The sequence below is a fragment of the Poecilia reticulata genome, chromosome 21 (assembly GCF_904066995.2).
Source record: "Poecilia reticulata chromosome 21, P_reticulata-male-v2, whole genome shotgun sequence".
Taxonomy (NCBI): Eukaryota; Metazoa; Chordata; class Actinopteri; order Cyprinodontiformes; family Poeciliidae; genus Poecilia; species Poecilia reticulata.
This window is the reverse complement of record NC_088850.1, coordinates 21,646,064-21,661,081: the sequence shown is the minus strand read 5'-3', so window position 1 is coordinate 21,661,081 and position 15,018 is coordinate 21,646,064. Positions and strand designations below refer to the sequence as shown.

Sequence of the window (15,018 nt, the reverse complement as noted above, 5' to 3'; positions counted from 1 at the left end):
ATACATAATGTATATGTAGAACAGGTAATGTATATGTAGAACAGGATAAAATACTTTCATTGACAATAGAGTGCTTACTGTCTGCAACACTGTTGATGATTTGTATCATTTTCTATAAAAAATTAATCTTTACACATACAACGCTCCTCAACAGGCAAAATGTCCAGGAGTCAACCCAGCAGCATGATGGCGATCTCCAGAGTAGCTCTTGGAGAAAGTGTGTTTTGAAGTTCTGAAAATAATGAAAAATACATCTTTCAGATTATAGATTACATTAATAAGTGATTACATTAACAAATGCTACACTGAAAATAAAAAGCCACAGTGCTACTGTGCTGAAAGTCCAACAGCTTCATTTTTAGCTCATTATTCATTATTATTACTGTGTCAAAGTAATTTTTAGCATAGCAAATTAATTGTAATTTATATTGTATAGGATATTTATTTTGTAATCAGTTTGGGTGTAGCTAATGGTGTATTATGCAAACTTTTGTTTATATTTGGAACCCAGAGCGCCACATCAACCGCAATCGAGGCCGAATACAACAGCCAGTTTGGTTGATGGACAATAAGACCTATGAAATACATCATACTTCTTCTGTAGGAACTTTACGCTTCTGTAGATGTTGAGTACTCTCATGTCCAGCCGTCATCTTTCTGCTGCAAACGTATCCATCTGTATGTTGCACATGAACTGTGGAGAAAGTTTGATTCTGCATGAAAGCATCCAAAGCTGAGAGCTCTTTCTTTTTCTTCAGTAGCATATAGTCAGATTTTCTCCATTTCGTTGTCTTCTTCAAACATTGTGGTGACGAATCTGGTGATAGCTTCTGATACATTGTTGCAGCTCCTCCACTGACACTGGCATTGGCATCAGCCTTGGTGTAGAAGTTGCCATAGCAACATGTTATGACAGCCACAGTTTGGTTTGTTTTTGATTTTTGTCTGGTGCTTCTTTTTGACCTGGGTGTCCATTGAAATTAAAGTAGGAAATAAAATAACTTCCCTAAACGTATGTAAAACACTTCATCCATAGACAGAGGCTCAGTGTTTTCTGCGTTTCCTGGCAACACCAAATGATGATGCAGTTTTTCTCATTAGTCATAAGTTCTCACCTTACATGGAAAATATACTTTTTCATAATAGCTACCTCAATGTAAAAGCAGTTACTTTTATAGATCTATTGTGGTAATATTCAGTAGCTTTAGTACTAATTTGTGTAACAAATTTTATATTTTTGATGAATGATTAAAAGTTTTTATGAATATATTTATTGATAAGTTATGTGCTCTATTTGGGTGTTTTGATAATGACACCCAAATAGAGGGTGTCTAACACAAAATAAGCTGATGTATTTTGTGTTATTTTTATTTCTACTGAATGTGGCAGCAGCAGAAGCCACAGCGTACGATCCCAGTGAAACTCTCCACTCCTCCCAGTCACACCCCGTTCAGCGTAACTCAGTACTTCACAACATTTTTCACATTTGAAATTCTGTTGCTGATGATCTGTGTTATGGGACAATTTAATGTATTATTGCTGTCATTAAAGGACTTAAGGTAAACTAATATTGTGCTGGAACAGAAAAGGAAAGAAAAAGGTAGGTTTGTCTCTTTTTATTAGAAGTAGTTCTTTGCCTTTTTGTGTCTACACTATTTAAAACATGATAAGTTGTGTCTCACAGAACTGTTTAATTGAATGTCTGACATTAAAATGTCAGCAAAAAGCATTAAAAGTAATTTAGTCTGCTTCGGAGACAAACAACAAAAATTACTGTCAGTCTGAGCTGGCTGTGATGGATCACGGTAAATGTGCTGAACTTCTAGGGAAGTTCAGGAGAAGGAGACAATTGAATTGTTCAACTGCTTTAAAATTGAACAGTAAAGCAATGTTCAACATATTTTGTTAATGAAAGTAATTTCTTTTCAGGTTAACAATGCAGATCAGATTTGATAATATGTATCAGAAACTAAACAGAAGGTTTTTTTCTGAACCAACAGTCAAATATTCTTACCAAAAGATCTTCATGCATCAAGAGACTTTGAACTAATCTAGATTTATATTTCTATTTGTATGAACAGTTGAATAGTTATCTGTTCAAAAAAAATTATGTAAATTATCTGCAATTTACATAAAACAATGAAGCAAAAAATCCATAATTTATAATTACTTAACTATTAATTCTCATAATACATAATATTTTAACTAATAAGAAATGAAGTGGGCTTAATATGTGAATAATAATATAAATAATAAAAACTAACTGCCTTAGGTATATCCTCACTCTCACATGTCCTCCTTCATATTAAAACAAATTTAGAAAGTTATCTATGAATATATAGTCTTGGTGTGTGTGTGTGTGTGTGTTCGGGGGCTTGGGGGAGGCTGTACTTGTTTTTGTTAACATGGAGGGTCCAAATTCAGGGAGTGTGTCTTCCTGGGACCCCAAATGGGAAGCCACTCTAAAGTAGCTTGGGATGCTCACACTCTGTGAGTGTGTGCGTGTGTGCGTGCGTGCGTGCGTGCGTGCGTGTGTGTGTGTGGGGGCGGGGGGATGTGCATGTGTGTGCGTGTGTGTGTGTGCATGTGTGGGTGTGTGTGTGCGTGTGTGTGTGTGGGAGGAGCAGGGGTGTGTGTGCATTTTGATGTTTTAGGATTGTTAGAGTATATTCTAGTGTTTCTCAGTCCGTATCTGAATGTTTCAGATGTGTCTCTGTTCCAGCATGCCTGATTCAAACATTTTCTTGCAAATGTTTTGAGTTCCATATTTATTTTTTATGTTCTTTCATCTATACATTTTGATTTTTTTTGTCTAATGTTAGCTTAAGATGTTTCTCCCTCTTTGATTTGTTCTTCTGTCCAAGTTAGTCTTCCATATGTGTGATCTGTGTTGTTTAGTCTTCCCTTAATTGTCCTACTCAGCCCTTTTACAGCTGTTTTATATTCCCCTGATTAGACTCGTCCAATTCCCTTCAGTGACATCTCCTCTATATTAAGCCTCTCTGGTTGTGCATTGCTGGTTCCATTACTTTCCCTACTGTTCTTTCCCTTTCATTAAAACTTCCTTCTGCTTTAGCTGTTGTCTCCATTTTGGTCCTACTTTATACTCACAAACCCTGACACCTACATATGAAGTTTATGGGTCAGTATGCCTCACCTCCAATTAATACCACTCATTTGATCTTGGCATATTAACCACTTCATCCCTGTCTACTTCGCTTCATATCCATACACCTAAACCATGGTGTATTAGTTTGATCTTTTATTGTAAAGTAGCACCACAACCACATTTCATAACAGTGGACTGATTACTATATTAATTGGTCAAAAGTAACCCGATTCCCAAGGGAACACCAGTGTGTTGATTCATAAACACCCAGTTGTGGATATGATGGGATTAGCCAGGACAGGTTACTTTCTGTACCCAAATCTGCTTTGGTATTTTTAGAACTGAGGCCCATTGTTTTTATCAGCTAAGCAGCAAGTTGTTGAGCCTGGTGCCACATAACCTGATATCAGACTGGACATCCAACTTCATTATGCAAGAATGCTGATTTGGAATTTCCCTAAACTTTCCATATATGTGCTCACTTTCATGTTCCCTTTTTCTAGTATTTCCCTCCTCTAATGAGCAAATGTGGATGAGCTTTCTGTCAGATGCATGCATAACTGTCTTCTAAGTTATATAATCACAGCTGATACAATCACTAACTATGTACTTCTTAAACAACCATGTGGAAAGACATCCTGTGATCATAGAAAAATATGCCTGTTTAAGAAGGGTCAAATCTTTGCCAGGAAGTAGAGACTACATTCAAAGAGATTCCAGAAAATGCAAAAAGTGAGTTGAGAACTGTCCAATGCATTATTAAAAATTGGAAGGAAAGTGGGGACCCATTGTCTTTGAGGAAGGAATGAGGTCAGAAAGAAACCTGAATGGTGACAGAGAAACGACATTAGAACTCAGGGCTACGTGTAGGCTTTGATTTCATTTATTTGCAGGTTATGTGATTCTCTTCTCAGTGCATTATTAGTTATTACTGTATCCCCAATCTCACCTCTGGCTGCAGTTTCTTCTATGGAAGGAGGTTGAAACTCTTGTAGGTGTCTTTTAATTCTGACTTCACTGATTTTGGGAAATTTTTCATCTTCTTTTTTGTATTTCCACAGCAATTTTTTTTTCAGGTCTATGGCTCTAAACAGGAAGTTCTGTGCAGATTCTTTTGGACCTTATGAAATGTTCATAAGCAGGTGGAGGAGGTCAGAGGAAGGGTCAACTTTAAAGTTTCCTCTTAGGACAGGTTTCAGAGTGGACGATGTCAGTCCTCTTCATTTCCAGGATCTCTCTGAGATCAACACCTGGGTTTAGTACTATGACTGCTTCCAGGATCTCCATCTCTGAATGTCTAAACTCAGTCTGCTTGATTGGGCTCCTATAGAACAACTTATACCACTGATCAACTTCTGCCCACACAACCAAATCTCCTGCCTGAGAGTCATCTGTAGTATTTTTGTTGGAGGAGCACGGGGTGGTTCAGTTTCCTCCCTCTGAGCCCTCAAGCTCAGTTTCTCCTCTAAAATCCCAATTTTCTCCTCCAAACACTGTCAGGCTTTTCTATGTTCCTCTTACAATTTCTTGTACTCGGTCTTCAGTGAGCTTACTTCACCTTTCTCAGCTTGTGTCTGTTCTGGTGTCCAGCATCTTACAAAGTCAAAGATCCCATAAAGGCAAGTAAACTCAGAAGAAGCTGTTGGAATAATTCAGGGTCTTCTACATTTTTAATATGATCTGGTGTTGTCTGAGCTGGTCAGATGAAGGAACGTCAGGTTTGGCTGGTAAACCTTCCTGGGGGTTGACCACCTTTGAATGCTGACTTTTCTGCAGCTAATTTTTCTGCAGCATTCTGCCCATTTCACCGTGAAGTTGCTACATAGTTAGTCTCTCCTCTGGCTTTTCTAGTTTCATCTTCCTTGGGTTGATCACTTTTAGTTGGAACTCCTGGGTGGCTCGTCAAATATGTTATGGTATAGACAACAGCAAAAGAATGGTTTCTTGATGCAATAACATTTAACCAATCAGCTTAGCAGTTATGTTTTTGAACTGTTGGAGGAAGCCAAAGTACCCGGAGAGAACCCAGGCATGCAGACTAATTACAGAACGATACCAGGAATTCAAAGCCAGGACCGTTTTACTGCAAGGCTGTGACACTTCCAATGACACTACTGTGCAGCCCTCCAAACATTGTGTTCAATTCAACATTTTATGTAATCACTCAATATCTCCCCAGCTCTGAGTCTGCTTTTAATAGAAACAGATGAATCCAGACGGTTTAGTAACAAGATCCTGATTGAATCTGAATTCTGTTTATTTGCCTTTAGGTGTTGGAAATCAGAGATGAGAGAAATGCAACAATAATTAACACATAATAAAGTTGGGCTTTTGTTTGTTGGCTGAAGTAAAAACTGATTCTGGTAACAGACTTTGAATGGAAGTGGGTTGAAAGAGTTCAGGTGTGGTTGGCTTTCTTGATAAACTCAGTAGGATGGATGTAACAAATTCAAAGGCAGGAACAAACTTTTGGGTCAAGTCAGCTCTCTGTCAACTATATATATTCCCTCTCATACTGCTCCAAACAGGCAGTCAATATTCCTACTTGTCAAACAGACAGATAACTGTTTTTTGTTTCTAAATATCACTATCACTAATGAATGCAGGAACTGAGAGATGGCTTTTACTCTTCACATACACAAAACTTAGGTTTTTTTGCCCTACTTAGTGTTAATTTTAAACATTTTTCCCCTCTAGGGTAAAAATGCAGGCTGTGGTGGTTTTATTCCTTATTGGAGCTCTGTGCATGTATCAGGTACCCTTCTTTCTCAAAGTCAACAACAAACTTTATATTGCAAAAAACAAGACAAAATGGTGCTAAATTTAAACACACTGTCTGTAACTCTGTTGACACCACTACTAATTCTGGTATTTACTTGTATTTACTCTTACAGGATAAGACTGCTGGTAAGACTACAATGTGATTTAAATAACATAAGTTAAGTCCTTAAACATTTTCCTCCTTAAACATTTTCTTTGTGTATTTTTTTTATTTTAAATGAAAATTTTCTCTTTTGGCTTATCAGCTGCTAAGTCTGTATCTTTTACATTTATGGGAATATTCAAGGTCTTGGCCAAATAGTGGAAGAGAAAATCAGTGATGGCGGCAATGTCACATGGGAAAACGAAAACAAAAACTTCCAAATATTTAACGGCAGTGGATTCTCCCACAACATCATAATCTACACATGTGACGAGCTCGCAGGTAAATTTTCTTAAGAGGTCGTGTCTCTGTCATTTCCTGTATTGTCAACTAATCCGACTGCATCCTGTGTGTTTCTGGGAAATATAAAAATTTGCTGCCCTGACGATGACCACACAAAAAGCAAGGAGTTTCATGTGGAGACCCTTGTTCTTCGAAAAGGCCAACGGCAGCAGTTTTTACCAATATGTCTTAGTGCACAAATGTGAACAGTTTGCAGGTATACTTTTTGAACAAGCACTTTTCACAAAAGTCAAAACACACATAGATTCATGGTGAAGGGTTCTGGTTCCTTAGTTTATTTTATACTTCCACGATCTTATGCATATTAAAACGAGACTTTTTTTTAACAAATTGAAATCAGCATTGATGCATGGATGGAGATTTAGAATCTCTACTTGGAAATAATTCTTTAACACAAGTTAAAATAAAGAAAACTATTTAATAAGACTCTTCACTGGATTTTATTCTTTACAGTTGATACTCTTTGCAGTTGACAGTTGCACATACGTAGGTTTGCAGACAGGCAGATTTATAATGCATACTGTACATAAGGCAATATTTCTACAAACTCTGCTTATTGTGACTATGATACATGCAGCTCATTTATACCAGAGAACAAGGGACAACAGTTTTTTACTCTTACAGGAGCAGGTACTGCAAACCCCATGACAGCATCTAATCCTACACAGAGTACAGCAGATTACCGCCAATCTGCTGCCGTGACAACCACAGGTGAGTTGACAATTTTTTGATCTCCTTCGACACATCTGTAATTTGTTACCTGTGAAATTTAATCCCCACAGAAAGCAAGTCTACAAACAACATGAAAGAATCTAATCCTACACTGAGTACAACAAATTACCATCAGTCTGCTGTCATGACAACCACAGGTGAGTTGAAAATTTCTTGATCTAACTCTACAAACCTTTAATATGTTCTCTGTGACATTTCATTCCCACAGTAAGACCCTCTACATACAAAACGACAGAATCTGAAGACGCATTAAAAATAACTACCAGTGTTACCTCAGGTTAGTTGACAATCTCTTAAATAATTTCTATACATTCTGTAATAATGTGTTAGCTGTGAAACTCCAATGTCTATGGCTACTTTGTATATCAAACCAAAAGGTTTAACTAAATGAGGTTTCCAGTTTTAAAAATGACTTATCAGCATTTTCAGAGTTACAGATTCTCATGCTCACTTTGCCCAGACATACTCCACTCTGAAAACAGAAACATAAACTTCCAAATATTTAACGGCAGTGGATTCTCCCACAACATCATAATCTACACATGTGACGAGCTCGCAGGTAAATTTTCTTAAGAGGTTGTGTCTCTGTCATTTCCTGTATTGTCAAATAATCCCACTGCATCCTGTGTGTTTCTGGGAAACGTCCAATATGCTGCCCTTACGATGACCACACAAAAAGCAAGGAGTTTCATGTGGAGACCCTTGTTCTTCGAAAAGGCCAACGGCAGCAGTTTTTACCAATATGTCTTAGTGCACAAATGTGAACAGTTTGCAGGTATACTTTTTGAACAAGCACTTTTCACAAAAGTCAAAACACACATAGATTCATGGTGAAGGGTTCTGGTTCCTTAGTTTATTTTATACTTCCACAATCTTATGCATATTAAAACGAGACTTTTTTTAACAAATTGAAATCAGCATTGACGGATGGATGGAGATTTAGAATCTCTACTTGGAAATAATTCTTTAACACAAGTTAAAATAAAGAAAACTATTTAATAAGACTCTTCACTGGATTTTATTCTTTACAGTTGATACTCTTTGCAGTTGACAGTTGCACATATGTAGGTTTGCAGACAGGCGGATTTATTATTCATACTGTACATAAGGCAATATTTCTACAAACTCTGCTTATTGTGACTATGATACATGCAGCTCATTTATACCAGAGAACAAGGGACAACAGTTTTTTACTCTTACAGGAGCAGGTACTGCAAACCTCACGATGGAATCTAATCCTGCACAGAGTATAGCAGATTACCACCAATCTGCTGCTGTGATGATCACAGGTGAGTTGACAATTTTTTGATCTCCCACTACACATCTGTAATTTATCTGTGAAATTTAATCTCCACAGAAAGCAAGTCTACAAACAACATGAAAGAATCTAATCCTACACAGAGTACAACAAATTACCATCAGTCTGCTGTCATGACAACCACAGGTGAGTTGAAAATTTTTTGATCTCCTTCTACACATCTCTAATATGTTATCTGTGACATTTCATTCCCACAGTAAGACCCTCTACATACAAAACGACAGAATCTGAACCTAAACAGATAATGGCCACCAGTGTTACCCCAGGTTAGTTGACAATCTCTTAAATAATTTCTACACATTCTGTCATAATGTGTTAGCTGTGAAACTCCAATGTCTATGGCTATTTTGTATATCAAAGCAAAAGGTTGAACTAAATTAGGTTTCCAGTTTTAAAAATGACTTATCAGCATTCGCAGACTTACAGATTCTCATGCGCTCTCTGCGCAGACAGACTACTCTCTGAAAACAGAGCACAGAAAGATGCTTTTGTCTGGAGAATTCAACTTTCAAGTTTTCAGATTCCCAAACAATATTATTTTCACTATAGTCAAAGATTATTAAGAATCTGTATGTGTCATAGTGGTGGCCACCAGAAAAGGTCCAGTGACTTGTAATGAAAATGGTACTTCTGGAGGTAACCAAGGTGACTGCGTCCCTGCAGCTGTGATGGAGCTGGTTGATGAATCTGAGGTATGTAGCACTTTGGACATTTCTGACCCTAAAAACAGAATTCATATCTACCCACAACTCTGTTTTGTTGCATATTATCTAAAATGTTGTGTCCATTTAGAATGTTTGGGAGAAGATTTTCTATTCTACTAACTAAATAAGTATTACTGAACAGCTAGAAAGTAAAAAAAAATAAATAAAATTGTTTGGCGCTAAAAGTTATGGACATTATCAATAGACATTGTCTAGTAAGAATTCTATGCATAAATACAAATGTATATTTGTGGGAATAACTTCAAACCTGGCCTAATAGTGGAGAGCACCAACATGTAGGATTCCAATCAATGACAAAAAATGTATCTGTTTAATATAAACTACAGAGGTGATTGGTGGTAAATACTGTGTTAAAAAAGTCTCCCCATTTTGTTTTACATAAATAAGTGATTTCACCAAGAGAGATTATTTTTATTTATTATAGTATAAGTGGGTTATAGATGTAGAGATTCTACAGTAAAATCCCTCTAATGTTTTATTCTGCAAATGCTAGACAAAACTCTTGACTATATTCAGTTAATTATGGTGTCTTGAAATGATTTGGTTCAAGTAGTAAAACTGGAATCCCACAAAAATGTGCATACGAGATTGCCTGAGAACATCGCAAATGATAAAATAAACTTCAACTTTCCAGTACAATGTATAAATAAAAAGATCACCAAATATGTATTTGTTCCAACTATATTTTACATTAGATGGTTCATTACCAGCTCCTACACATAAAGACAGGAGCACACAGTGATAAAACCCCTTTAACTTTAGTAACTTTAAAGACACATTTAACACCATCCAACCAGAATCCCTTCAGTTGATTATAAGAATACAATGAAATGAACATTTAAAGAGAACATTATTTTAAACTATGAGAGGAAATAATGTTGATAAATCTTTCTTCAATCCTGACAGAAACTGAATAATGAGACGCTTCCGGTATTCTTGGACAAACTCCTGGTTGTATCCAGTAACAACACCAAGAACATTTCCAAATCTCCAGATACAATCAGTTCCATTGTGAAAGTCCTCAGTAACATAGCAAACACATCTTTATTGTTATCCATGCCAATAAATAAACAATCAACAGAGGTAAGAGAAATAAGATATTATGTAACATTTCCTTTTTTGAAGACATAATCTGACACTTAATATGTTTCTTATTACAGAACATCCTGAAGATCGCAGGTCTTCTCACCTCTGATGAAACAAAGGCATCATGGGATACCCTAAACACAAACGATAAAACATCGAGTTCAGGCACAGAGAATGCTGGGGGGAAAAAAAGCTCCAGCGCTTCCTTGCTGAACCTATTTGAATCAGTTGCCGCCTTCATTGTCAATGAATCCTTCTCTGTTGAGACACCTTTTATTCATCTGAATAGAACTCAGTTGAAAAACAAAATAACTTTCAACAATGTCTTTAACACCTCGATGGAAATAGACATACCAGAGACCAGAGGAAGTCAATACATTACCACGATCGTATTCGCGTCCATGGATAACGTGCTCCCTCCAAGAGATGAAGACAACTCCTCATCCATGGTTATCAACGGAAAGGTTGTTCTCGCTAAGACAGCAGCCAAAATCAGAAATATATCAATAACATCAGGAATTCTGAATGTCACCCTGGGAAACCCAAAGTGTGTTTTCTGGAATTTCACACTCTTTGATGGTCTTGGAGGATGGAGCAACTCTGGCTGCTCTCTGCTGTCCCACAACAATGAAACCATCAGCTGCAGCTGCAACCATCTCACCTCCTTCTCCATGCTGATGTCCCCTGAGATTATTGAGGATAAAAACATCAAGGACATAACGATAATTGGAGTTGGCATATCCATGGCTTCTTTGGTCATATGTCTTATCACTGAAGTTCTCACTTGGAAAAAAATAAGTACCAACACCACCGCCTTCCTGCGTCACGTTTCCATCATCAACATCGCCATTTCTCTCCTGATTGCAAACATCTGGTTCATCATCGGAGCGTACATTTCAGACGCCGATAAGAAGAAAAACCCTGCCCTGTGTGCAGCCGTGACCTTCTTCATCCACCTCTTCTACCTCGCCATGTTCTTCTGGATGTTGGCCTCAGCCCTGCTGCTGCTCTACCGCACCGTCTTCGTCTTTGAGGGCGGATTGTCCAAAACGTCCATGCTGGGTATTGGATTTGTTCTGGGGTATGCTGTGCCTCTGGTCATCGCCGTAACAACCATGGCAGTGACTGTCCCGTCACATAAATACATCAGAGAAAACCATGGCTGTTGGCTGAACTGGGAGGACTCCAGAGCTCTGTTGGCTTTTCTGGCTCCTGCACTTGTGGTTGTGGCAATAAACTTCCTCATCCTGCTAGTTGTGATTTATAAAATGGTGAGCAGAAGAGGAGTAAGAAATACAGGACAAGGTAAAGAGCAGCATGTTCTGGTGGTGATTGCCAGGAGTTTGGCTGTGCTCACACCATTTTTCGGACTGACTTGGAGTTTGGGAATCGGAACCATAATTGCCCCCAAAAACAAGGAGGTTAATTTTGCTTTTGTATTCTTCAATTCACTGCAGGTAACAATGTTGTTTTAATTCACTAAAATTGTTTTACTGCTCTGTACTTTACAATATAGTGCAAGGGTTTATTAAAAACAAGTAAAATTGCCCTTTTGTTGACCATATTCTCCTCTTCCAGGGTTGCTTCATTTGGGTGTTTGGAACACTCCTGGACAAAAAGGTTTGTTTGTCTCGTTTTTCTTTCACCTAAGGCGTAATGGATTTTAAATAATGCATCGTTATCAAGAGTTATAGAATTACAGATTATTCAGTTTCAATCTTACCAACTAATCAAATATTCCTATGTTGATAAAACACAAATTTTCTTAATGTCGTCTTTTTAGGTACGATCAGAAACTATAAAATATCTGAGCTCTCAGGATAAGTTGGTGACTGGTTGATGACGTCACACTGTTTCAACTGTCTGCATGTGCCGGACAAGTTCCTCTGTGAGAAGATTGTTTTAACCATTTTCATCGCCCCTCATTTTTTGACATTTCTTTTGGTTTATTGGATTCCAAGATTGTAAGTTGACAGGACTTCAGCCAATTGGTCAGTTTATACCCTTTTGACCAGTTGGTTCTTGTCAGATCTAGGAAAGTTTGACTTTTTTTTTTCTTGTTCTCCACTGAACTACGTTAGGAGCCATACATGTCTTTTCACACGTTGAGGTCCGGTAGACTCGGTTTGACTGGGGACCAAAATTGCCACATTTGTTATATTTTCAGCTGCTGGGTTTCACTTTCACACTGCACTGTCAAATGAACCAAACCCTTTGAAAAACTGTTCCCCTCCTAGCTTGTGGTGGCGCTGCACAGAGAACCACTGAAGCAAGACCCTTTTTTGCAAAATGTAAACAAAAATGTATTAGATTTTAGTAGTTGTAGTATTTCTCTTTTGTCTTTGGTGAAAGACCACAAGCTTTTCCTTCCACAAGTGTTTGTTTTGGTTGTGTTTATCAAGAATACCCTGCCCTATTGTCCACTTCCTGCTTTTGGAGAAGTTTCCATTCCATTTGATATTCGAATGCAAACCTGATGCTGTTTGCATTCAAACTGCATCAGAGCTCACTTAAACTGAACAGAGACCGAGGTTTTTAGATGGACCAGAGTTTGCTTTTTTTGTTCCAATCACACATTCACATGTCTCCAAACGAATAGGACTTCAGAACTAGATCAAAGCAAACTAAACAGATGTGAATGCATCTTAACTTTAACAAGAAAATGCTGAGTATTACTCTGGAACTATCAAGAGAGAATTCAGTTCAGGATTTTTGGACAAAACTGGTGCAACAATGAGTCAGGGGTATAGTGAAATATAATTCAGGACCAAAATAATCTTAGTTGAACACCTATATGTTTTTAATGGCTCCAATTCAGGAAATCAAACGAGTTCAATGCAATGCAGTTTAGCACTGCATCTCTGAATGTCACCACCATCAACTGACCCCACCCAAGAACTCATACATCTGTGGATTTAACTGACAAAAGTCCACTCAGTATCTTGGTGTCATTGTTTTAGTCCTTTCAGTCACCATGCTCTTCTATGTACCAGAGTCTATCACAATGATGACCTGCTATTGATTACATTTTTGCTCTAGAATTACTTTGTTATTTACACTACTTACCCTGTTTCCCTGATAGTAAGACACCCCCGGTTGTAAGACGTATCGGGGGTTTCAGGGGGGTCGGCTAATATAAGCCGTACCCCGAAAGTAAGACATATGTGTCTTACTTTCGGGGAAACACGGGGATATTGCCGCCTCCCTCTCATCTAGCTGCGCACCGCCTCCTGCCCACGTCCGCACCGTCCCCCTCTCCATACGTCACCGCGCCGTCCCCTGCACTTGTCACTACTGCCTCCTGCTTAAAATACGGTAATACAATACTGTTCAGGTTGTTAATAAATGTTAATTTTATGGTTAAAACAAAAAATTCGACAATTTTTTTCCAATATAATACATACCCGAAAGTAAGACATAGTGGGGCTTTTGGGGATAAAAAGAAAGTAAGACACTGTCTTACTTTCGGGGAAACACGGTAAAATAATGTGAATTTACATGCAGAATCTTTTATCATTTAAGAATTTTAAATACGTGTGAATTTGACCCTACGTGACAAGATGTTCACTGGAATAAAAGGCATGCTGAGAACCTTGTTACAACTGTCACTAAATATGGTTTAGCTTGATGATGTATCTCTGTTTTGGGTGGAATATGCTAAATCTTTCCTTGAGAAGTGTTTCAGGTTTAGGTTTGTATTTAAAATGAGGATCAGATTGAACTGTGTGACCTACTTCTGCTATTGTAAAATCAAAGCTTTAAATCCTTGTTTTAAAAAAAAAACTATGGACTACTTGTCCAATAGTTGTCAGCAACTAGATAACTATTGTCTAGTTGTTGTTTTTTTCATATTCTTTTTTTCCTTTCTTTAGCTAAAATACAAAGGTATAGACAGCTTAAAGTGTATGTCTATTTATCACTCAAAATGTGACTGTAGAAAGATAGGATGAACTGAGTTAGACGTCTTACTCTGCTTGGACTCTATTGCTTAAAGAACGTTGATGTTGTCTTCTACAGAAACCAAGACTGTCTGGAGAACAGTTTGAGTACAGGCTCTTTCCAGAGTTTTTCTTTATTCTCTAGCTGCAGTGGAGATTGTAGATAAACAATGAGCTAATGCGTGTTTATTCAGCCTAAACTGTTTACATTGTTGGTACTTATGAAATCATTGTTAATTAATTAACATCATCTGCCATTTTTTTTCCATTTGGATATAAGCTATGTGATTATGTTTCTCTTTTAAAACTTTCTCAAATGTATATTTTTCTGTGTTTCTATATCTTATATAATGCTAAAAGTCTTTCCCTCTACATCTGTAAAAAGAGTAAGTCATGAAAAATCTTACGATAATACAACTGAAAAATAAATAAATAAAATGTGGTTTATTGAACCTCAAACACTTTTCTGATTAAAGTGTGATTTTTAATATCCAATCCAATCCAGCTTTATTTATAAAGCATTTTAAAACAACCACAGCTGATACAAAGTGCTGTACAGTAAAACACAACACAATAAAAAAATAATTTAAAAAAAGAACTAAAAAAAAAAACTAAAAAAACTCTTACAGTTTAAAAACAAAAATATACAATTCAAAACTAAATCCCGCTGGTGTTGAAAGCCAAGTAAAATAAATGGGTTTTAAGACAAGCTTTAAAAGTGGACAGTGAAGGGGCCTCTCTGACCTGCAAAGGCAAGTCGTTCCATAACTTCAAGTCATTCCATAACTTTGGGCCAATGACAGAAAAAGCCCTGTCCCCTCTGAGCTTCCTCCTGGATCTCAGTACCTCCAAGAGCAGCTGATCTGCTGACCTGAGTGACCGAT

General features: G+C 37.4%; 1 protein-coding gene across 2 annotated transcripts; it reads left to right on the top strand.

Annotated features, from left to right (window-relative positions):
• The first annotated feature begins 1,344 nt into the window (after positions 1 to 1,344).
• On the top strand, positions 1,345 to 14,756 carry LOC108165761 (adhesion G protein-coupled receptor F5-like). Of its 2 annotated transcripts, XM_081602544.1 has the most exons (17): positions 1,345 to 1,600; positions 5,807 to 5,864; positions 6,004 to 6,314; positions 6,436 to 6,531; positions 6,960 to 7,046; positions 7,118 to 7,204; positions 7,276 to 7,344; positions 7,528 to 7,626; positions 7,747 to 7,842; positions 8,270 to 8,356; positions 8,425 to 8,511; positions 8,583 to 8,651; positions 8,968 to 9,077; positions 10,017 to 10,193; positions 10,271 to 11,653; positions 11,775 to 11,816; positions 11,980 to 14,756. In XM_081602544.1, the coding sequence occupies exons 4-17, from the start codon at positions 6,447 to 6,449 to the stop codon at positions 12,034 to 12,036; spliced, it is 2,535 nt and encodes an 844-aa protein (XP_081458670.1). In that variant the 5' UTR covers positions 1,345 to 1,600; positions 5,807 to 5,864; positions 6,004 to 6,314; positions 6,436 to 6,446; the 3' UTR covers positions 12,037 to 14,756. The 2 variants fall into 2 exon arrangements, with proteins under 2 accessions (XP_081458670.1, XP_081458671.1); XM_081602545.1 differs by lacking the exons at positions 7,276 to 7,344; positions 7,528 to 7,626; positions 7,747 to 7,842; positions 8,270 to 8,356 and having other exon boundaries at positions 1,346 to 1,600.
• Positions 14,757 to 15,018: the final 262 nt, after the last annotated feature.

Excerpts from the sequence above, each read along its gene's own strand:
- LOC108165761 (XM_081602544.1), top strand. The coding sequence starts at position 6,447 with ATGTGGAGACCCTTGTTCTTCGAAAAGGCCAACGGCAGCAGTTTTTAC. Across the intron at positions 8,512-8,582 it reads TGCTGTCATGACAACCACAG|TAAGACCCTCTACATACAAA; the intron begins GTGAGTTGAAAA and ends TCATTCCCACAG. Across the intron at positions 11,817-11,979 it reads GAACACTCCTGGACAAAAAG|GTACGATCAGAAACTATAAA; the intron begins GTTTGTTTGTCT and ends TCGTCTTTTTAG.